Below are 23,598 nucleotides of genomic sequence, written 5' to 3'. Positions count from 1 at the left end.
TGATTATACTCCATTGTCTGTTCTCTCGATCATCCTTTCGAAATAGTGAGGCACTCAGAGCAGTTCAACATATTATATTGCTTTTTTTTTTTTCCACTGTGCACCTACAACGGAAATGGATTTGCGTGTTTTTATTCGAAATCTCGTCTTCATGGCAAGTTGGGCTAATGGCCTTCGCTCTCGAGTAAGGTTTGTTTACCAGTTTTGTAGCCATATTTGGCAAATCTTAGCAAATAGAAACCCTTCTCCCCCCCCCTCCTTTATTTGTTCTTGCAATTGCTCCTGTGTTGCTTTTCTGACTTTTCTTTAAGCTTTGAGACTACTGCATCTTTTAAGAAACTAGGCAGATTGGCAAAATAGGCTTGCCGATAGCTTAGTCACTCCCATAGTGCTTTGGTTTTGAGAGTTGGGAAAACTCTTGAGAACTTAAGAGAACCAAACTCAGGAATCCCACAGTTGGCTGCACTGTGCCCTTGGTTCAGGGGCTGGACATAGGACCTGTCTGCAGCTGAGTGAACTAGATGCATTTGGGTTTGAGTTTTTGTCACATACTGAAATGTTAAGTCAGCCCTAAATAATCGAAACACTTTATTTTTCTTTTTTTAATAGGAACTTTCTGAAGAAAAAGTGATGTGTAAAACATTTGATATTTAAGACAATAAAGTTTTTATCATAAGACTCTTGTTTGATCAATTTCTTTCAAGTTGAGATGATTGATGATTACTTTGTTCTTGTCCCCCCCCCCCGCCCCCGCCGCCCCTCTAAATGACTGGTACCCAGACGCCGTGATGTGTAGCCATCCACCGGGACCTCCCAAGAAATGGGCATGTCCAAGCCATGACAGTTGGCTTCCAGGTGAGCCCTGAGGGGCACGGCTGCGTGCCCGTGACCGAGACGCGGGTCCGACCACGTGGGCAGCCGTTGCACAGTAACAGACATAAACATTGTGACAGGGTGTTGTGGTTAGACCAGCCTCTGGAGCCAGGTCACTTTGTCACTTACTGGCCATGTGACCTTGGGGGAGTTTCCCACCCTATTTGTGTCTCCATTTCCTCATCTACAAAAACGACCATCTGGATGGTTGTAGGGATTAAACAAGTTAATACAGGTGAAGTGCTTAGCACAGCACCTGGCACCATACTAAGTGCTTATTAGACACAAGCCACAATGTGTCACTGTGTCACATAAAGGATCGGAGAGTGCTGAATGCAGTTTCTAGAAGTTGGCCAATCCCAACAGTCCGATGGGCTCCGCCCACTCAGGGCCTGGGCTGCCAGGGCTCCGCTTCAACACGTGGCTTCCAAGGTAGCCTTGGCCACCAGCATCCCGCTGACCTCCAGGAGGAGGGAACGAGGGCTGTTCACGGAAGCTTTTCTCCCAGGCCTGGAAGCGGTGCCGTCTGTCCCTGGCTGGGTGCGGCGTGCAGGGAGGCTGTGCACCTAAGCTACCCTGGTGCCCAGGTGAGTGGTGCACAGGTGTCCCCTGGCGGCGCTTCAACCTCCCCTTACACAGCCCCCGGCCCCTGCAAGGAGGTGGCCCTGTGTCCCGTCCCGGCGCTCAGCCGACCCCAGCCCAGAGTCCCCCATGATGCCCCGTCTTCCTTCAGGCCTGGATTGTGGCTCCTTATGGTCTAGGAAACTGAACTCGTGCTCCCGCCCCAAACAGTGTTGACTCAGGGACAGAATAACTGCAATAGCAAATCCCATTCAGAAAAGAGAAGAGGGAAATGCAACCACCCGCGAAGGGGTTGGGGAAGTTCCTCTGCTTCTAATGACCTTCTGTGGCAGGGACTCCCTTATCTATTGTCCACGGCCCCACCTGAAGCAGGCTCCGTCGGCCTTCCTAAGGGGCTAGGCAGCTCTCAGCTTGCCGCTGGCCCAGGCCTGGGGACTGGGGTTGTCTAAAGCCTCAGAAAAGTCCCTGGCTTTTGAACTCTGGATCTGTAGTTTCTTTGGCAAAACAATTTACTCAGTAACACTTAAGGGGCTTCTGATTATTTGCTCCAGTCAATCCTGCACTGCCAGGGACCACACTCGGGTTCTCTCATGTACACAATCCCCAAGCATGATTCACTGCTTTGCTTTCTCACTGCCAGTCTGTTCTCTGTGGCATTGAGAGTTAATCTGAAATAGATTTGAATGAGAAAAACTTAATATTCTTTTTTTTTTTTTTTTTTTTTTTTTTTTTTGCCACAGGGCTGAGTCTTGCTGGGCCTTGGTATTCAAAGCCTATTTCAAACTTAGCTCTTACTATCTGAAGCCCAGAACAAGGAAATTTACTGGAACAACCCTAAATTCAAGACCCCAAATGTCTTGGCACCATTCCTTTTCCATTCTGCTTGCAACAAGCCAGTTCTTTCATAAACTTGGTTCTTTCTCATAATGTAAAAGTCAACACACCCACCAGACCTTTTCCAACCCTCCCTTGGAGACCTGAGCTTCAGGGTCCGTATGTAATGGGTCAACCATCCAAGGTGCCACCAAAGAGGTTTACCAGATGTTTCACCCTCTGAACAATAAGCACCTCCATTTTTCTAGCCTCCCTATATCCGTATCCTCCTTGACTATCAAGACAGGGCCTCTTTTAGGGTTTTATGGTGAATAAAAGTAGTACCAATTTTGGTATGGAGAGAGGCTAACTGCTGGAAGGTACCCAACTCAAATACCAGTAGCTTAACACAACAGAACCTCATTTCTCCTTGACAGCCCACACTGAGTTCAAGTCCTTGGAGGTAGGAAGACTCTTGACACTATCATTCAGGAAACTGGCTTTGAGCAGCTCTGCCCTTTTCACCTGGCTTCCAAGTTTGCCCTGGCCTTAAACATTCAACTGGAAAATAATGGAAGAGAGGATCAAGCTCAAGTGGCTTTTATAGGTGGGACCAGGAAATGGAACATATCGCTTCCCACACAAAATCAACGAAAACCACAGTAACTGGCCACACCTAGCTCAAAGAGAGGCTGAGAAATGTAGACCAGCTCTGTGCCCAGTAGGAAGACATCAACTAACCCAGCTTTTGTCTCAAAAAGAATATCCACTTTTTTTTTTAAGATTTATTTATTTATGATAGACATAGAGAGAGAGGCAGAGACAGAGACAGAGGCAGAGAGAGAAGCAGGCTCCACACCGGGAGCCCGACGTGGGACTCGATCCCAGGACTCCAGGATCGCGCCCTGGGCCAAAGGCAGGTGCTAAACCACTGAGCCACCCAGGAATCCCCTCTTTTTTTTTTTTTTTTTTTTAAGATTTTATTTATTCATGAGAGACAGAGAGAGAGGCACAGACACTGGCAGAGAAAAGCAGGCTCCATGCAGGGAGCCCGATGTGGGACTCGATCCGGGGTGGGACTTGATCTGGGTTCTCCAGGATCACGCCCTGGGCTGAAGGCAGTGCTAAACCGCTGAGCCACCTGGGCTGCCCAAATATCCACTTTCTAATGTCTGGTGGGGACACAGGAGCCTTGTCTTGACTCCCAGTTATATAGTCACAGATTGAGACCCCCTCATTCTGAACTACTGAGAATCAATTTCTTGCTGAGGGTATCAGGGCAATCTCTTGTCTATCCTAAAGCTTGGAAATGTTGTGTGTTTAATTTTTTTTTTTTTTTTAAATTTAAGTGACTTGGCCACCTGGGTGGCTCAGTCTGTTAAGTGTCTGACTCTCAACTTCTGCTCAGGTCATGATCTCATGGGTGGTGGGCTTGGAGCCCCATGTTGGGCTCTGTGTTCAGCAGGAAGTCCGCTTCTCTCCTCCCCCTCCCTCTGCCCCTCCGAGCACACTGTCTCTGTCTCTCTCTAAAATAAATACGTCTTGAAAAAAACTGTGACTTACAATCAACCATTTTGAAATTAATGAGTAACTTGGAAACACCTTAGGTGTTGGCCAACGTGGAATCATTGCTATGTGAGCGATTTGTATTGTGGGGCCTTTACCTGAGAAGATTTCAATGTACCTGGAACGTACCTGGGAAGCTGGTGTATATAGGGAGTTGCTTAGACATATCCCCCTTGTTCTGTTAGGGTTCCTTGCCTATCTAAAAAGAGTGATGAGAACAGGGGCTCCTGAGTGGCTCAATCAGTTAAGACTCTGGGTTTCAGCTCATGGTCTCTGGGTGGTGGGATCAAGCCCCATGTTGGGCTCCATACCTAGCATCAAGTCTGTTACCCTCTCCCTCCACCCCTCCCTCTGCTTGCATCCTCTCTCTCTTTCTCAAAAATAAATAAATAAAATCTTAAAAAAAAAAAAGAAGAAACAAGTGGGGACGCCTGGGTGGCTCAGTTGGAAGAGCCTATGGCTCTTGATCTTGGGGTTGTGGGTTCAAGTCCCATGTTGGGTACAGAGATCACTTAAAAAAAGGTATCAGGGAAGTAAATGCATTGGGGGTTTATGACAGGAATCTATGGCTTGGAGGAGGAAAATATAAGGAAAGAGCAAGATATTCATTTAAAAGTAGAAATACAGGGGTGCCTGGGGGGCCAAGTCTGTTAAGTGCTTTCGGCTCAGGTCATGATCCTGGGGTCCTGGGATCGAGCCCTGCATGGGGTCCCCTGCTCAGCGGGGAGTCTGCTTCTCCCTCTCCCTGTGCTGCTCCCCCGACTCGTGTTCTCTCTCTCTCAAATAAATTAAAAAAAAAGATTTTATTTATTCATGAGAGACACAGAGAGAGAAGCAGGCTCCATGCAGGGAGCCCAATGTGGGACTCAATCCCGGGCCAAAGGCAGATGCTCAACTGCTGGGCCACCCAGCCGTCCCAATAAAATCTTTTAAAAAGTAGATTTATTTGTTTATTTGAGGAGGGGAGGGGCAGAGGGAGAGAGGGAATCCTCAAGTAGATTCCCCGCTGAGCGCGAAGCCCATCAGGGGCTCAGTCCCAGGACCCTAAGAGCCGAAATCAAGCGTCAGCCACTCAACCCACAGAGCCACCGGGCGCCCCTGCCCGCATTCTGTTCCTTAGCACAGCAGCCAGCATGATTCTGTTAAAGCGGAGCACACGTCTCCTTAAAACCCTTCAGTGGGTCCCTATCCCACTTGGCGTAAAAGCAGAAGTCCTCTGGAGCGTGCGAGGCCCCTGCTCACCTGGCTGCCTTCCCCTCCTGCTCCTCTTGGGCCCCCCTGCCTCCCCGGCTCACCTGCTCCCTCCCACTCCAGGCCCTTTGAATTGCTTATTTCCTTCCTCAGGAAGCCCCTTCCTCCCACACCTTGTGCCTTTGTCTCCCTTCCTTCGGTCTTCACGCAGATAGCACCTCCCGCAAAGGCCTTCCCTGGCCTCTTGATCTGAAATTCAAGCTGCCACCCCCTTCTAGTCACTTCCATTCATTCCTCTCCACCATGCTAACCACTGCCCAGCCTACCTGCATTTCACTTCTGCTGTCTTCCCCTCCCTTTAGAATGCAAGCCCCGTGAGGGGGGGCCTGTGCCTGTCCCTCCCACTGCTCTACACCGAGTGCCTAGAACTGTGCTGGTGAGTAGTAGTCGCTGCGCTGAGTCAATAAATCCACGAGCACCATTATGCTGCTTCGGTTTCTCATCTCAAAGGGCCCCACGGCTTGTACTGTAAGTGGAGGGACATAGCAGAACCGTGTCTGAGGCCCAGTGAGGCCACTAGTCAGCTTGCAGGTTTAGGAATTCTGGCCTAGGATGACTGCTGAGTCTAAGTTTAAAGTAGATTTTTTTGTAGGGACACCTGGGTGGCTCAGCGGTTGAGCATCTGCCTTTGGCCCAGGGTGTGATCCCATGGTCCCAGGATCGAGTCCCATGTCCGGCTCCCTGCATGGAGCCTGCTTCTCCCTCTGCCTATGTCTCTGCCTCTCTCTCTCTCTCTCTTTTTCTCTGGGTCTCTCATAAACAAATAAAATCTTTTTTTTTTTTAAGTAGATTTTTTTTCGAAGACTTTATTGATTCATGAGAGACCCAGAGAGAGAGGCAGAGACACAGGCAGAGGGAGAAGTCGGCTCCCTGCGGGGATCCTGATGTAAGACTCAATCCCGGGACCCCGGGATCCCACCCTGAGCTGAAAGCAGACACTCAGCCACTGAGCCACCCAGGTGTCCCGAGGTTAAAGTAGATTTTAAAATACAGATGACATTCTGGGGTTAGTAAGTTTGCAGCTTCCATGCAAAGTAGTACTTTCTATTATACGCACATATGCCACTAATTTGGGATATTGGCAAACAGCATCCCTCAGCTAATGGTTGTATGGGCTTTGACTATACTTCCTCATCCCTTACCTTCTAGAATGGAAAAGCCCAAATCGGATGTAAAGAGAGGCAGCTTCTATTGGGTCCTAGTTCTCTCCCATCCTTTTACTTCTACAGCCAGCTATAAAGATTTTCTGCATCCCTATTGGATTAAAAATTAATCAGAAGATATGGATTCAACAAACATTGAAAAATCATGTGCCAGACACTGAATTGGTGCTGTGAAGACATTCCATGAACTGAGCATATTCCCAGGGAGCCTACCCTATAGCAGTCTCTTTGAAGAGTGACAACAAACAGCATGACAGGTAGTAATAAATTCAAAACAAAAATTTAGTAGATTTGCACGTTGGAAAGGACTAGAGGCTACTTAATGTTGAGCAAGCAAGGAGAAAGTTCTTCTGAGAAGCTAACATTTAAATCAAGACCTAACTGACAAGAAGGGTCCTCCCAGGTGAGGATTCGGGTTATATTATGTTAGGCTAGATGGAGGGAAAAAGAGGCCAAAATTTTCAATAATTTGTTACAAACGAACTTTTTTTTTTTTTTTTTTTTTAGATTTTATTTATTTGACAGAGAACACAAGCAGGCAGAGGGAGAAGCAGGCCCTCTGCTGAGCAAGAAGCCCGATGTGGGGCTCCATGCAGGGCTCCATGCGGGGCTCTATTCCAGGGCCCTGGGATCATGACCCGAGCCAAAGGCAGATGCTTAACCACCTGAGACACCCGGGCGCCGCTACAAAACAAGTTTTTTATCTTGATTATATTACAGCCCAAGACAAGGGTTCCTGGTCGATGGGCGGTTCTCCTCTCTGCAGTGATGCAGGAAGCCACGCTCTTCACATCTTGTAAGTCAGACATCCCCTTTGCTTCATCAGACCTGGTGGCAGAAGAGACAGCGTGGAGAAGGAGTACCCACTTGCTCAGGAGCCCAGCCCAGAAGTGGGTCACTTTATTTCTATTTGCGTTCCGTTAGAGGGAACTTGCTGATATACCCAGGCCTACCACAAAGGAGGCCGGGAGATGTCATCTAGCGCTGTGCCCGGCTATAATGCTGTCACTGTGAGGAGGGCAGATGTTGGTGAACAGCTGCCGCCACACTAGGGCCTTTGCCACACGAGGGGAGAGTGTCCTAGCAAAGGCCCTCAGATGTGACCACGCCAGCGTGTTTGAGAAATGGAAGGTTGGCAGGGCCTGGCACACACCGGGACTAGAAAGGCTGGATCAGATCAGCTAAGGCCTCGGAGGCCAGAGAAGAGTCTGGATGTCATCCAGACGCTGTGACATGTCAGAGGCTTTTAAACTCAGAGGTTGAACAACTTCCCAATTTTCACCAACCCATCTTGCTGACTGGACAGTCATGAGGAAGGAACTGGGTGTTCAACATATTTTTTTACATTTTTAAAATTATTTTTTTAAAGTAATCTCTATACCCAGTGTGGGGCTCGAACTCACAACCATGTGATCAAGAGTCACACACTCTTCTGACTGAGCCAGTCCAGGTGCCCCTGGATGTTCAACATTTTAAAATAAAATCGCTTAGACACAGCTGGCTGGTTTCATCAGTGGAGTGTGAGACTCTTGATCTTGGAGTTGTGAGTTCAAGCCCCACCTTGGATGTGGAGATTACCAAAAAAAGTTTTAATTAATAATAAAAAGGGCACCTGGGTGGCTCAGTCAGTTGAGCATCTACCTTTGACTCAGGTCATGATCCAGGAGTCCTGGGATCGGGCTCCAGCTCAGGCTCCCCGCTCAGTGGGGGAGTCTGCTTCTCCCTCTCCGTCCTCTGCTCGTGTTCTCTTTCTCGCTCACTCTCTCTCTCAGATAAATAAATAAAATCTTTAAAAAATAATAATTAAAAAATTTAAAAATAATAAAATAAAACCACCTCGACTACAGCTGCCTTGTTTGGATTTTCCCAGTCCTAGAGCTGTCTGCTCTTGTGGGTGCCGGCGTTGAACTAGAAGACCTTGAGCACTGCCCTGATGTACAACCAGCTCCTTTTTTTTTTTTTTTTTTTTTTTTTGGTTAAGGATTTTATTTATTTATTCATGAGAGACACACAGAAAGGCAGAGACGGCAGAGGGAGAAGGAGGCTCCCTGCGAGGAGCCCAATGCAGGACTCGATCCCAGGACCCTGGGATCACTACCTGGGCCGAAGGCAGCCATCAACTACTGAGCCATCCAGGTGCCCCTGTTTTTTAAATGACCCGGTCCAGGGGCAGCCCGGGTGGCTCAGCGGTTTGGTGCCGCCTTCAGTCCAGGGCGTGATCCTGGGGACCCGGGGTTGAGTCCCACATCGGGCTCCCTGCATGGAGCCTGCTTCTCCCTCTGCCTGTGTCTCTGCCTCTCCCTCTCTTTCTCTCTCTCTCTCTCTGTGTCTCTCATGAATAACTAAATAAAATCTTTTAAAAAAATAAAAATAAATGACCAGGTCCGATGACCTTTTAAGGATATGGCAGGGTAAAGCTGCCAGACTTTTCCCCTACCCTTTTCCTCTCTGAGGCAGCACACAACTTTGGAAAGAAGAGTAAAGACCCGGTGGCCATGTCTGTGGACTCTCTAGGATGTTCCTTCCTACCCAATTTCATCCCTCGCCCCAATGGGAGCTGGGCAGTGGGAGACGGAGGTCGGGACCATATTTAAAGGAAGAGGGGATCCCTGGGTGGCTCAGCAGTTTGGTGCCTGCCTTTGGCCCAGGGCGTGACCTTGGAGTCCCGGGATCGAGTCCCACACCAGGTTCCCTGCATGGAGCCTGCTTCTCCCTCTGCCTGTGTCTCTGCCTCTCTCTTTCCCTCTCTGTGTGTCTCTCATGAATAAATAAATAAAATCTTAAAAAAAAAAAAAAAAAAAGGAGGAAAAAGTCATTTTTCCTGTGGCTCTGATTTGGAAACTAAGACAGTGATTTGCCTGAGGCCTTAGCATGAGTCAACTGAAGCTTTTGACTCCTGATGCCTCAGAGTCTCATGCACTTCCCACATGATCAGCAGTCTTGTGCAATAAATGGATGAGCTTCAGTGGCTCCCTATAACAGGCCCGATAGGCATCCTGGGGCTTTTTAATTTTGTTTCTTTCTGCGTTGCCTTTCTTTTTCTTTTTTCCTTAAGTAATCTCTACACTCAACCTGGGAGTCGAACTCACCACCTCAAAGTCTACAGTCACGTGCTCTCCTGACTGTGCCAGCCAGGTGCTCCCTGGGTTGCCTTGGTTTTGACAGGCAAGGATGAATTCCACATTTGAGCTCTGGGTGTGGGGCAATTATCTGCATGTGAACACACACTCGGCCCCTCCTGTTGCCTGCAAGAAGTCTTATGGGACTAAAATGTGCCTCACTTCCCCCACCCACTTACCCAGGCAAACCTGAGGAATTCGATAGGCAGGAAGACCCTATGTTCCTCCTGAATGTTGTAAAAAGTTGAATGGGACCATCATCCCCCCACACGTGAAGATGAAAACAGTATGGCAGGGGATCCCTGGGTGGCTCAGCCTTTGCCCAGGGCATGATCCTGGAGTCCCGGGATCGAGTCCCCCCGTCGGGCTCCCTGCATGGAGCCTGCTTCTCCCTCTCCTGTGTCTCTGCCTCTCTCTCTGTGTCTCTCATGAATAAATAACTAAATCTTAAAAAAAAAAAAAAAAGAAAGAAAGAAAACAGTATGGCAGGCATGCCACCACCTTACATCACAGGTATGTAGCCAAGCAATGATACGTCAGTTGAAGCCATCAGGTGCCCAAGCCATGAGTAGTCATTTATGGGAAGGCGGCACCCAGCAGAAGATGCTGCCCAGAAGATGTCTTACTGTTTAACAGCAAAGAAGAATCACAAGGCTTGTGGGTTCCACTCCGGGCTGAATGGATTCTCATGAGCCAGAGTTGCATGTGACAGGTCAGGGCCTGTAGGCACCCTGGTCCAGGTGCAAGGGGAAGAAGGTGCTGCGGAGCTATCAGACTGGTCGTTCAAGCAGCTTACCTCTGCCTTGCCCCAAACACCTTTGGACACGTGACTATTTCTTTCCTCATTCGAAGTAACCCGTCCTCTGTTCTCAGCCTTCCCCCTACCTGCCCAGCGACTGCAGCCTCCTCCCCACCTGTCACATACCCTAGCCCGGCTCCACGAGGCTGTTCTGTCTTATTTTCCTGAATTCCGTACTAATAAGAAATGCTCTCAGTTTAGAGACTTTGCTTCTTTTCCTAAAGGGTTAGTTAGGTCAAAGCCCCTGGGGAGTCACCTGCTACAATAGTACGAAGAAATGTAAAGGGACCTTTGACTCAGGTTACAAATGGCTTCTATCATCTGTACAGGACCTGTCGTGTGACAATATATGAGACAAATGTATGCAAAGCACTGAGTTCAGCGCATGGCACATAGTCAGTACTCAGCACTTACCACCATCATCATCGGTAGTGTTGAGAGTTCTTGACCTAGATCCTGAAGTGGCGATAGAATGCGGTTACTCAGGTCGTCCTCTTTCCTCTTCTTGACACATAATTTGGTCCCACTTATCCAGCCAGATAAAAACAAAACAATAGGTGCCCAGCTGGCTCGGTTGGTGGAGTATGCAACTCTTGATCTTGGGGTTTTAAGTTGGAAACCCATGTTGGGGGGGGTGCATTTTATTTAAAAATAAAACCGTAAGCAAATAAATAACTACCACCATCTTGGGTCTCTCCTGGGGAAACTGAGGGATGGAGCGGAATCTTTTGGTTGTCTATGGGGTGGGGGCTGTCTAGGATAGGCTGTAGAATCAGCGTTTCATTACGGTGCTGAGATGACCAGGTCTGGGAGGCTGAGGGACGGGTAGGCGAGCAGAGAGGAGGGAAAATAGGGAGCTGAAGTTGAGAAGTGGGGTGTCTTAAGAAAAAAAAAAAGAGTACTGATCATTTCTCAATATATACAAATATCAGATCATCATGCTGTGCCCCTGAAACTAATGTTATCTGTCAATTGTATCTCCATTTCATAATGTGAAAAAAATGAATCTATACTGACTTTAAAAAAAAAGTGTAGGTGATCCCTGGGTGGCTCAGGGGTTTTGCACCTGCCTTTGGCCCAGGGTGCGATCCTGGAGTCCCGGGATCGAGTCTCACATCGGGCTCCCTGCATGGAGCCTGCTTCTCCCTCTGCCTGTGTCTCTGCCCCCCTCTCTCTCTATGTCTATCATAAATAATAAATAAATAAATAAATAAATAAATAAATAAATAAATAAATAAATGTTAAAAAAAAAAAAGAAGAGGGACTAGCAGATGCATTAGGATCTATTTATTTGGGGACCAAATTAGCTAAGTGAGCCAGGCAGGAGACTGAAAACTCTTCCCACACAGGTGGCTCTCGGGGAATTTGGAGAGGGGTGCGCGTGGGGTTCAGGGCTGAGCAAGTTGGGGCCCCGGGGGAGTGGTCCCACCCGCCGAGCAGCTGGGATGTGGGTACCAACCAGAGAGGGTGCTGCGATGGAAGGAAGCGCAGAGGGTGTGTTTGGGGGGGCGGGGAGGAGCCCCAGGGAAATGGCCTGAAAGTTTAGGACTGGGGCGGGGAGGCCGCAGGGCTGGGGTGTCTGGGTAGGTGGGTCGGGGCGCCGGGTCCCTGGGGGTCGCTGGGGGTCCCTGGGGCGGGGGGCGGTGTCGGTGCAGGGCCCCGGGCCCGGCGGGGGTCGGTGCGGGTGCGCGCGGAGGGCTAGGGCTGCGGTGGGGGGCGGGGCTGGGCCGTCCCGGGGTGGGGGGGGAGGGGGCCGGGCCGTCCGGGGGGGAGGGGTCCGGGCCGTCCGGGGGGGGGGGAGGGGGCCGGGCAGTCCGGGGGGGGGAAGGGGTCCGGGCCGTCGGGGGGGGGGAGGGGGCCGGGCCGTCCGGGGGGGAGGGGTCCGGGCCGTCCGGGGGGGGAGGGGGCCGGGCCGTCCGGGGGGGGGGGGGGGGGGAAGGGGTCCGGGCCGTCGGGGGGGGGGAGGGGGCAGGGCCGTCCGGGGGGGAAGGGGTCCGGGCCGTCCGGGGGGGAGGGGTCCGGGCCGTCCGGGGGGGAGGGGTCCGGGCCGTCCGGGGGTGAGGGGTCCGGGCCGTCCGGGGGGGGGGGAGGGGGCCGGGCAGTCCGGGGGGGGGAAGGGGTCCGGGCCGTCGGGGGGGGGAGGGGGCCGGGCCGTCCGGGGGTGAGGGGTCCGGGCCGTCCGGGGGGGGGGGAGGGGGCCGGGCAGTCCGGGGGGGGGAAGGGGTCCGGGCCGTCGGGGGGGGGAGGGGGCCGGGCCGTCCGGGGGGGAGGGGTCCGGGCCGTCCGGGGGGGGAGGGGGCCGGGCCGTCCGGGGGGGGGGAAGGGGTCCGGGCCGTCGGGGGGGGGGAGGGGGCAGGGCCGTCCGGGGGGGAAGGGGTCCGGGCCGTCCGGGGGGGGGAGGTGTGAGGGGGAGGGGTCCGGGCCGTCCCGGGGTGGGGGGGAGGGGTCCGGGCCGTCCCGGGGCGCCCCCGCCCGCCGCCCGCCGCCCGCCCTCCCGCCTCGGCGCCGCCCCGCCTGACATCAGTTCCTGCCGCCGCCGCCGCCGCCGCGCAGCCCGCGGCCTCCTCCCCGCCGCCGCGCTCGGGAGCCTCCGGGCCGCGGCGGAGCGAGGGGCCGGGCGCGGCGAGGGGCCGGGCGAGGCGAGGGCCGGGCGGCGGGCGCCGGGCCCCGCGGCCGGCACGACGGAGCCCCCGCACGGCCGGCGGCAGCGGTTGGCGGCGGCCCCGGGGCCCCGGCGCGGGAAGCGGCGGCGGCGGGGCGGCGGCGGCGGCGCCATGGAGCCGCGGGAGGTGAAGGACCGCATCCTGGAGAACATCTCGCTGTCGGTGAAGAAGGTGAGCGCGGCCGCGGCCCCGAGGCCCGCCCCCAGCCCCCCGGGGTCCCGGGGTCCCGGGGTCCCGGGGGCCCGGAGCTGGGGGCGCCCCGCCCTGCCCCTCGGCGACCCCGGGGCTCGGGACACCCCGCTTTGCCCCTTGGTGACCCCGGGGCTGGGGGACGCCCCATCCTGCCCCTTGGTGACCCCGGAGCTGGGGGGGGGCACCCCGTCCTGCCCCTCGGCGACCCCGGGGCTCGGGACACCCCGCCCCGCCCCTCCCGGGGGTCCCCAGGGCTGGCGGAGGGGACACCCCGCCCTCCCCCTGGGTGACCCCGGGCCGATGCGGGCAGCGGGGCAGCTCACGTGAGCGCCGTGGCCTCCGAACTGTCAGTGAAGCCCGAGGTCCAGGTGAGCATCCCCGGAGCGCCCTGGGGCGTCACTCCGCGGGGCCCCGACCCTCGCCCCCCCCAACCGCCTCCCGGGGCCGGCACCTTGGGGCGCCTGCAGGTTCGGGGTGACGCCGCCTCTGGCCCCGGAAAGTTCCCGGCATAGTCCTGCTGCTCAGGGATGGCGCTGGGAATGGGTGCGTTTGGGCGCTTTGACCGAGAACCCAGGAGCCCGAGGGCTGTAGCTTGGGTGCTGCTGACCCTCGGGACTTGGTGGCACACAGACGCCCCGCTGCGTGGGGCTCCTTGCAGGAGGCATCACCGCCCCAATTCCAGGTAGAAAAACTACTACCTATTAAGGGTATGTCACTGTCCGTGAGAAAGTCAGCTTTATCTGGAAAAGGGTCCTATTTTCTCTCTCTTTTTTAAAGATTTTATTTATTTATTCATGAGAGACAGAGAGAGAGGCAGAGACACAGGCAGAGGGAGAAGCAGGCTCCACGCAGGGAGCCCGAAGGGGACTCCATCCCAGGACCCCGGGATCTGAGCAGAAGGCAGAGGCTCACTGAGCCCCCCAGGCCTCCCGGGTCCTATTCTCTTAAAATCAAACCAGAATTGAAAAATCATCTGAGGAACATGGTTGGATTTTTTTTTTTCTCCCTAATTTGAGATCCTGGCTCACCTGATCGTCTCAGAAATGGGGAATGATTTAGAGGGGGAAAAAGCGGTCATCAGATTATTTTAATTCAATACACCAAAATGAAGAGAACCCATTCAATCAACTGTTATATTTAAATACCCCCCCCACACACACACACAGAGACACTTAAATTCCTCAAAAGTAGCATAGGCTAGCAATTTTACCTTTCATTGATATCAATGTGGCTTAAAAGAAAAGTAGATCCGTAAAGGATCTTACTGAAATGTCCTCCTAAAAGCACAACTAAAGGTAACATTGCAGACATGGGACAAAAGTTTTGTTTATTTACTTTTCCTGAGCTTTGCTAATGCAATTGAGGCATGGTTTTTGCTTACTCAAGGAGTCCAGGATTAAGCAAATACTTTGTCAAAAAGCAATAATAGATCTTTCATAATGGGAGAGAAAGGAAGACAGCTGACCCTTCTCATCTAATCTGGGCCGATGATGGCTTCAGGTAGGCCAAGCGCTTTGTCCCTGCAGTTCCAACAAATAAATGGAAAGTTCCGGTAGAAAGGGGCTAGACATGGATGCTGTCATTCGTGTAAGCATGAATCTTTTGAAGACAGAGATTCATTCTGAGAATCAGGCTGCCGTTTATGAGGGAGTCGGATGTGCTTGTCAAGATTCTTGTAATCGTATGCGTTGGACAAGCACATTTTATTGAGCTGTAATGCTCGCCGGAAGACAGAAGTCCCACACTAGCAACTGGAACCCCATCCCTGGGTGCATCACAGCCAAAGGCATGACGAGCAGCATGGTTAAGAATATGGATTCTGGAGCGTGGCTGCCTGCCCTGCCAATTAGTAACCCTCTAATCTTAGGTAGGTGCCTTAAGCTCCCCATGCCTCATTTTTCTCATCTGTAAAAGCAGGGATAAAATTAGGGTTGTGAAAATTTAACAAGAGCATATATAGAATGTTGAGCAGGGTGCTTGACCCCGTCTTAGGAAGTTGTTCTTCATCTGTCCAGGCTGCTATAACAAACTACCATAAACTGGATGGCTTATAAACAGCAGATATTTACTTGTCACCGTTCTGAATGCTGGAAGTCTGAAAATAGGGTGCCAGCGTGGTTGGGTTCTGATGCGGGCCCTCTTCCAGTGGCAGACTGGGTCCTCACCAGGGGGAAGCAGAAGGGAGCTCTCCTGGATCTCTTTTATTAGGGCATTAATCCCTAGCTGAGAGCTCCACCCTCATGACCTCAGCACCTCCCAAAGGCCCCACCTCCAAATGCCATCACGACGGGTTAAGATTTCAGCCCATAAATTTACGGGGAGGGACACAGAAATTTAGTCTATCGTGGTCAGCTTTTTGTTTATGGGAGAGCCAGTTCCTCACTTCTACAAGGTTCTGAAGGTGGCTAAGTGCCTCACCACCTAAGGCTTGTTATACAACATCATTTGGACTTGTTACCCGCTTTCTTTGTAGGCTGTATTTCAGGGAGCTGTTTTATATTCCTGAATCATGAAGTGCATTTGGTTTTCTGAATCAGAGTATCTGCTCCTAATCGGAATCAGATCAGCTACAGCCACAGGCGTTGAGGGCTACCAGGCTTGGGGTCACATTTGTCCTTGAACACCAATCTCACCTGAATTTGTTATTTAGCTCCTTGAGAGTTGCTTTGCCTTTTTTTTCTTTCATTCATCCTGCTGCTAGTGAAATGGTCTTGCTGATCCCTTTTAAGGATGTTGCCTGAAGAAAATGAGACGTGTATTTCTGCAAAAAAAGATCTGATCCATTGTGTATTACTGTGTTTGCAAAGGGTATTTGAAAGATGTATCTATTTTTAGAGAGAGAGAGAAAGAGAGAGAGGTGCAGGGGGAGGGGCAGAGAGACGAGGGAGAGAATCTCAAGGAGGCCGCAGGCCTTGCGTGGAGCTGCATGTGGGGCTCCATCCCACGGCCCTGAGATCATGACCTGAGCCAAAACCAAGAGTCGGACACTTAACTGACCGGGCCACCCAGGTGCCCCTACAAAGGGTATTTTAGAACTTTTTACTAAAATAGAACATGCCTACAGAAAACAGAATATACCTGTACTCCTAAGTGTACAGCTGAATGAGTTCTCGCAAAGAGAACGTATCCACACATCAAGCACGTGGATGGAGAAACAGAACATAACCGGCCTCCAGGAGCCCCCTGTGTCCCCGCCCCAGAAACTACATCCCCAAGCGCAGCCACTCTCCCCAAGGAGTATTGTCGAGCTGAGCCATTTTCACAGGTTTTGTGATGACGAGCATGTGCTGTAACCCCGGAGAGGTGACATTAGCTGTTATCCCGCCTGGCCCCAGGGGCCCCTGTGTTTTGATAGGAAGGCAGGGTTGGGAGGTTTAGGGTGAATTGGGAACTCAATAGCACAGTTAAATGAGAAGCAAGTTCCATATGTTCTAGAAAGGGAGAGAAGGCAGAAACATCCCAGGGGCAGATAATAAAGCCTGCGGTTGGTGATTTGTTCATAGTCAAAGAGAGATGTCCAAGTCAAAGACAGTGTTGGCATTTTGGTTTTGTTTTGTTTTTTTTAATGTTTTTTTTTTTAATTTTTTATTTATTTATGATAGTCACAGAGAGAGAGAGAGAGGCAGAGACACAGGCAGAGGGAGAAGCAGGCTCCATGCAGGGAGCCCGACGTGGGATTCGATCCCGGGTCTCCAGGATCGCGCCCTGGGCCAAAGGCAGGCGCTAAACCGCTGCGCCACCCAGGGATCCCGTGGCATTTTGAATTGGCATGTGGTTCTACTAAATAGCATCTTCTCCGGGGGGAGGGAAGGCAGTGGTTTTCCCGAGAGTTCTGTTTTGGTTTTGAGGAGCCTGTGTGATGCACACACGCACAGTATGAGGAGGAAGCAGCCTCCGTCCCCCAATGGTTTGTGTGATGGTTGGAGGGAGAATTTAAAAAGTCAGTAGCTGAGGAGAAGCCCCCAGAGAAGGAGGGCTTAGCTGAGTCTTCACAGATTGGTAGAACTCCGAGAAGGAGAAGGAGCTTGTGGGTGGAAGGAACCGCCGAAACATCCCCGAGGACGTGGGGACGCCCAGGCCGTCTTCTGGGAGACGGACCAGACCTCAGCGTGCCCAGGTTCCGCTAGATGTAGCTAGAAAGGGCTTTGCGTGGAAGCCGTAGAGCGCGGTGGACACAAGTGCAGGTTTCAGGGGCGCGCAGGCCCGAGGCTGGGTTTGCATTCCGGCTTTGTCACTGACCTTTTGGACTCTGGCAAATTCCCGGGCCTCCATCAGCCGCAGCAGCCGACAGAACTTACTGACAGTATTGTCATGAGAATGAAGTCCCAGGACAGGATACACTTCAAGGCACTGAGCACCGTCCGCAGGCCCAGGTGGGACACCCGCCACCATTACCGCTCATGTCAACTCTGCAGCTGCTCTCGTGCGCTCCCGCTCAGAGCCTCAGGCGGCTCTTCTCTGTTTCTTCCAGCTCGTGCTTTGCCAGACTTTTTCTATTTATTTGTTTGTTTGATTGTTTATGTATTTACTTACAAAAGATGTTATTTATTTCAGAGAGAGCATGAGAAGCAGACTCCCCCCTGAGCAGGGAGCCCAATGTGGGGCTCGATCCCAGGTCCCCAGGATCCTGACCTGAGCTGAAGGCAGACATTTAACTGAGCCAACTGGGTGCCCTTGTCAAACTTTTTCATAAAATTCCAGATAGTTTTCAGCCCATATGGTCTCTTTGCAACTACTCAGTGCTGCCCTTGTAGCTGAGAAGGAAGCACAGAGAATCCATCCGTGTAGGACGGCAGCTGTGCTCCAAGAAACCTTTATTTACAAATCAGACTGTTTTATGGGCCCTACTTGGGATATATGCCTGCGTGCACGCCTAAAAAAGTCCTCATCAGGGATCCCTGGGTGGCTCAGGGGTTTAGCACCTGCCTTCAGCCCAGGGTGTGATCCTGGAGTCCCGGGATCGAGTCCCACATCGGGCTCCCTGCATGGAGCCTGCTTCTCCCTCTGCCTGAGTCTCTGCCCTCCCCCCCCATGAATAAATAAATAAAATCTTAAAAAAAAAAAAGTCCTCATCAGGGTAGGGGGTTGCCTTCAGAGAAATTGGTGTGCCCGGTCCTGTAGTTAATCAAGTCTCTATTGCAGCTGTGATTTTGTGTGTTATCTCAGGCTTGTGGAATGAATATGGACATTGGTAAATCCCATCACGTGTCCATGGGCTTAGTGTTTCAAAAATATTTACTGAATGCCTCGTCTTGCCCCTCCCCCCCCCCACCGTATGTCCATATGTCCCTGCTGTCCTAGGCCCTAGCAGGGGAGTAGCGAGCAAGGCAGATCAGATCCCTGCCCTCATGGAGCAGATATTTCAGGGAGAGAGACAAGTGATGGATTAGTGACAAGCCAGTACAAAGATGATTTCAGATCACGATTAGTGTTACAGAGGCACGAGACAGGATACTGTGACAGACCTTGGCAGAGGAGTGTGCTGTATAGAGGAGGTGACCAGAGAAGACTGGCCTCAGGAGGTGATGCTGCCTCCAGTAAGGGACACTGGCCAGGCACCGAGCAGCGGTCTCAGTCGGGGTCTCTCGGCGGGGATCTGCTCACCCTGGCGAAGGAGCTGCAGCTGTGAGGTTCACCTAGCTTGTCAGGGTGGCTGAAGAGGCTGGCGAGGGTGGTGGGCTCCCCTTGGCCCCGTGTCCCCATCCCCCCCAGAAAGGTTAGGTCAGCCAGCTCATTAAAAATTAGCTAGGGCAGCTGATTTCTAGAGAGGTCCTTGTATTTATATATATGTGGGAAATATAATGACCATTGGGTTTCAATCAATAGTGTTGTACTCTCTGGCTTCATGGAAAAACTCTTAAGAGTCTAAAAGTCTTAAGAGTTCTGAAAATCCCCAATGACCTGAGTCACTGGGGCAGAGCTCTAAATAAAATAATACCTACTCACACATTCTATAAACCGAGGTGCTGACGGTCAGGGTTGTTTCTCCTTGCTTCCTCTCCCCCTGCTCCTTCCCTCTCTCACAGAACAGAGGCTTCCCAGCGAGGGACACTGGGGACCTGAAGGCCCCCAGCTGGGAACCACCGGACCCTATGAGTGATCCCACCAGGCCCAGCATCAGATACTAAGGGAGAAGCGGGAACTGCCTTTTCTGAGCCCTGCCTATTCAGCCTTAGGACATGGCTTTCCTTTTACACAATGCTTCTCTAACATTAGGTTTCTGTTTGAAGCCTTGTGACACTGTGGGTCCCTCTGTCCCATCACAGAGCACCCTGGGCCCTCTCTTTCTCCGTGGCTTGCTTCTAGCATGAAGCTTGTCCAGACCAAAAGCCCCATTTGACGACTGGACGCCGGTAGAAACTCACCCGCACCTGGGGTTGGATGGAGCAGGTGGCACTCTGGTGGCCGCAGGCCCCTGTGCCACCGGGTGGGCCATTAGCTGTCTCTCTAGTTGGTCTGGAGTTCCAACGGAGCAGCGGCCATCCCGCGGGTCCCCCTCAGAGCTCATCGAGCCAGAGCCCATTGTGGGCTGCTAGCTGCCAAAACTGGGCTGAAAGCTAACGTGGAGTGGTCAAGCCAGGTTTGAATGTGGAAAGAAAGGAGCGGTATTTGGAGCATGAGTGTTGCAGGAAGAAGCTTGGCGTTTGTAGGTACTGTGGGGCTCTCAGGTGGTCGATTGCTCAACTTGAGTCTTTGGTGCTCACCTCGGGGATGAGGCATCAGGATTCACCACCCTGGCAAGGGTATGATGCCACTGAAGCTGGTGGTGTCCTTAGGTCCAGGGAACACAGTGGGGCTCTTCTCCCAGGTGGCCTTGCTGAGAGCCCGTGAAGCAGGTGTCCGCTCCGAGGGAGGCTGAATGAGGCAGCAGGGCTGGTTGGTTCAGGTGAACTTTCCTTTCCAGCCATGTCCTTATTGCTGCTTGCTTAAGGTGGGAACATCCTAGAACTTTTCTTTGAGGCAGGAGAGTAAGGCCAGTCTCTGGGAGAGTCCCTTTGGCTGGAGCTGAAAGTTCGGGTTTGGTCTGTTGGTTATTGTGACCATCCGGGGTCCCAAGAGGGCCTCCTGCATCTTGCTAGCAAATCAGCTGTCCCTGCCATGCAACCATTCTCCTGTTTTATGTATTTGTAATTTATCGTTTCCCCCTTTTCTTGAATGCTTTTAAGTGTTATAGAAATATATAAGGAAAGGGCCACCTGGCTGGATCAGTTGGTTAAGCATCTGACTGTTGATTTTGGCTCAGGGCATGATCTCAGGGTCGTGGGATTGAGCCCCGCATTGGGCACTGGGTGTGGAATCTACTTGAGACTCTCCCTCGCCCTCTGCGCTTCCCCCATACTCATGTGCACACATGTGCACGCTATCTCTCTCTCTCTCTCTTAAAAAAAAAAGGAAATATTAGGGGTAGGGGTACCTGGCTGGCTCAGTCACCGGGGCACGCAACTCTTGATCTTGAGGTCATGAGTTTGAGCCCCATGTACGGTGTATAGATTACTTAAATAAAGAAAACCTTAAAAAGGGAAGGAAGGGTTAGTTTTCCTAGAATCACCTCTCCTCCCTGGATAACTGTGCTTAAGAGTTGAGATCAACAGATTCTAAGAAACTCAGTCATATATGAAAACAAGAAAGGCTACTGGTGTAAACTTTAAGTCCACAAAAATCTCCAAACTTTATTTTAGTAAGTAGCCAACCTCTGTTCACACTTTCTCCCTAGGTTCTCTTTTTTGGGTGTTACAGGCTACCGAGGCATGAGGTGGCCGAGTACACAAGAGGTAGCAGGGTAGTAACACCAGAGGAGTCCCTCCATCGAGTTTCTTTAGCACCTGCTGGTCACACACATTTCCTGCGTCAGGCTCATAACAAATTTGCAGGGCAGGCCGGGACCCGGTCTAATACCTGAGTGGAATGAGGTCTGGAGAAGGAACTTGCCCGGGATTCTGATGCTCATAAGGGGCAGACCTGGACTTGCACCATGATTCTGGCTGTTGCTCTTTCCAATTCTCCGGGCCTTTTCCATCCCCGTGATGTTTGTCTTGAAATCACAATAGATAACCCATCCTCTCAAGTCAGTCTTGTGGGCCAGGCCTCCTTAAAACCACGTGTTCATGGAACAAATATCTGCTGAGGGACGGTGATGAGCTGGACGGTGATGAGCTTTTCTTCCAGTCACCAGGAACCAGCAGTGAACAGAACCCACCAAGCCCCTAACCCTGGGGCTGGCACTCTGGAAGAGAAGACGGTCACCAGACCACAGTGGATTGGGTGTACACTCAGCTGTCCCCCATGTCCTTTAGCAGCCAGCCTGAGTTCTTGATCCACAGAGTTGCCGTCGTGCCTCTTGACCGTGCATTTACATTTCTAGCCTCTGACTGTATTGCGTGACCAGGGGGTGGAAGCAGGGGACCCCCCAGTGTCCCCCAAAACCTAACATTTTGATGTAGACAGTGACTCGATGACATTTTCTGTAGCTACAAAATGGTCGTCGGGTGAGGGGTGCCTTCACAAGGTCATGTTGCAGGTACAGCCGAGGGGAGGGGAAGTGAAAGCAGAATGCAGAACCAGTGAGGCTCCCAGGCTTTGAAAGACCCTCCTTCTTCCTGCCAGGGCCACACACACCACTGAACACGGGGCACTCCGAAAGCAGGGCCTGCCTCCGTCCCAGGGGTAAAATCGTGGCATAGAGTGGTGTGTGCTACATGTTCTTTCAGGCCATTGTTTGGCTTCTAGGGCCGTCCTCCTGCCCAGTGACCTCCTAGCAGAGACTCTTTTGGTTTGTGTCCTCACTGTGAAAGGAGTCCTCAGTCCCACCAGGAGAGGTCAAGCCCTGTGCCGTGTCCGGAGGCAGGACAATCGCAGTACCTTGGGGCCAGGACACTCCTCCTCCAGGAAAGAAGCATGTAACTGCTTCTGAAAACCATATGCCATCAAATTTCCCAAAAGATATGCGCCCAACGAGGCCTGTCCCCTTCTGCTGTCACTGTTCTAACACTCCAAAGAAAGCACAAAAAAAATGAAATCCGTGGATAATTCAAGTACCTGCTTTTTTTAGCTCTTTCCTCCTGCATGTCTTTCCACAGAGCTGCCAAAAAAGCAGAGCTTGCCAGCTCTCCAGTAAAGGGGCTAATGAGTAGCGATTTGGGCAGTGGGAAAGAAAGCCATATAATTGGGTGTATTTAGTAGCAAATAAATGGTTAAGAAGCATTGATTTCACTCATCTTGCTTAAGAAGCAATGCAGGCTCATGGGAAACAAACAGCACACCCTTCATGGTGACTCTCCGTACTGGGCCAGCCAGACCCGGGCTGCCACCCAGCCTGGGCACAAGCCTTTCCCGGGCAGGGGCATTGAAAGATGGACAGTATTTTTCTTTCTTTTCTCTCTCTCTCTCTCTCTCTCTCTCTCTCTCTTTTAAGATTTTATTTTATTTTATTTTTTTTAATTTTTATTTATTTATGATAGTCACAGAGAGAGAGAGAGAGAGAGGCGCAGAGACACAGGCAGAGGGAGAAGCAGGCTCCATGCACCGGGAGCCCGATGTGGGATTCGATCCCGGGTCTCCAGGATCGCGCCCTGGGCCAAAGGCAGGCGCCAAACCGCTGTGCCACCCAGGGATCCCTAAGATTTTATTTATCAGAGCACAAGCCAGGGAAGAGGGAGAGGGAGAAGCAGACTTCCCGCTGAGCAGAGAGTCCGATGTGGGACTCAGTCCCAGGACCCTGGGATCATGACCTGAGCCGAAGGCAGGTGCTCAACCAACTGAGCCACCCAGGTGCCCCTGGACAGCGTTTTTCATGCCCACCAAGAAACCAGGCTGATCATTTCTGAGCTACAGGATCTCTGATTCTTACGAAGCGATGCTCTCTGGTCCTGTAATCTTCAGTCATTGATTGTCATCGGGAATGAAGTATTTTTTAGGCTAAGGTGAGGTGGGATCTCAGGGATTTTAAAATTAGGTGAATAAGTCATGGGGCGCCTGGGTGGCTCAGTTGGTTGAGCATCCGAGACTCTTTTTTTTTTTTAATATCTTTTTTATAATTCATTTATTTATTCATGAGAGACACAGGGAAAGAGAGAGAGAGAGGCAGAGACACAGAGGAGAAGCAGGCTCCATGCATGGAGCCTGACGTGGGACTCGATCCTGGGTCTCCAGGATCACATCCTGGGCTGAAGAGGGCACTAAACCACTGAGCCACCAGGGCTGCCCGAGCATCCGAGACTCTTGACCTCAGCTCAGGTCTTGATCTCAGGATTGTGAGGTCAAGCCCTGTGGTGGGCTCCACACTGTGTGTAGAACCTACTTAAAAAAGAATAATAATAAAACTAGAAGAGTAAGAAACACTGCAGTTGCCTAGGGTTGGGGGAGCAGCAGACACCCAGCGGGCCAGAGCCTCTGTTGAGGCTAATGTTGTACACGAAGGAGGCAACTAGGACACTCCTGACTTTGTCCCAAAGCCCAGCTCCCATTCTGCGAGCCTTGGGAAGGGCCCAAGGCCCTCAGTGAGAGATGGGGATGCGCGCTTCCCAGATGGTTACAGCAGGTACCCCTGACTGTGCTTTAATCATCGGGGTGGATGGAAA

At 51.9% G+C, this 23,598-nt stretch overlaps 1 protein-coding gene and 1 long non-coding RNA gene across 4 annotated transcripts in view; one reads left to right on the top strand and one right to left on the bottom strand.

Annotated features, from left to right (window-relative positions):
- Positions 1-6,749: 6,749 nt before the first annotated feature.
- Positions 6,750-13,635, bottom strand: LOC144314888 (uncharacterized). 2 transcript variants are annotated; one of them, XR_013380737.1, is made up of 4 exons: positions 13,473-13,635; positions 10,581-10,622; positions 7,890-9,813; positions 6,750-7,076 (listed from the first exon to the last, which is right to left on the bottom strand). It is a non-coding gene; the product is annotated as an uncharacterized LOC144314888 (long non-coding RNA). The 2 variants fall into 2 exon arrangements; XR_013380736.1 differs by lacking the exon at positions 13,473-13,635 and having other exon boundaries at positions 10,581-11,352.
- The window catches only part of PLEKHM2 (pleckstrin homology and RUN domain containing M2), a 38,291-nt gene continuing 27,358 nt past the window's right edge, over positions 12,666-23,598 (top strand). For both annotated transcript variants that reach the window (XM_077899517.1, XM_077899516.1), the window contains exon 1: positions 12,666-13,000. In XM_077899517.1, coding sequence (XP_077755643.1) covers positions 12,941-13,000 — 60 coding nt within the window. In that variant the 5' untranslated portion in view covers positions 12,666-12,940. The remainder of the gene's footprint in view (positions 13,001-23,598) is intronic.

The sequence above is a fragment of the Canis aureus genome, chromosome 5, assembly GCF_053574225.1.
Source record: "Canis aureus isolate CA01 chromosome 5, VMU_Caureus_v.1.0, whole genome shotgun sequence".
NCBI classification, from domain to species: domain Eukaryota; kingdom Metazoa; phylum Chordata; class Mammalia; order Carnivora; family Canidae; genus Canis; species Canis aureus.
Note: the sequence above shows the minus strand (reverse complement) of the source record. Positions and strands in the feature narration are given on the sequence as shown.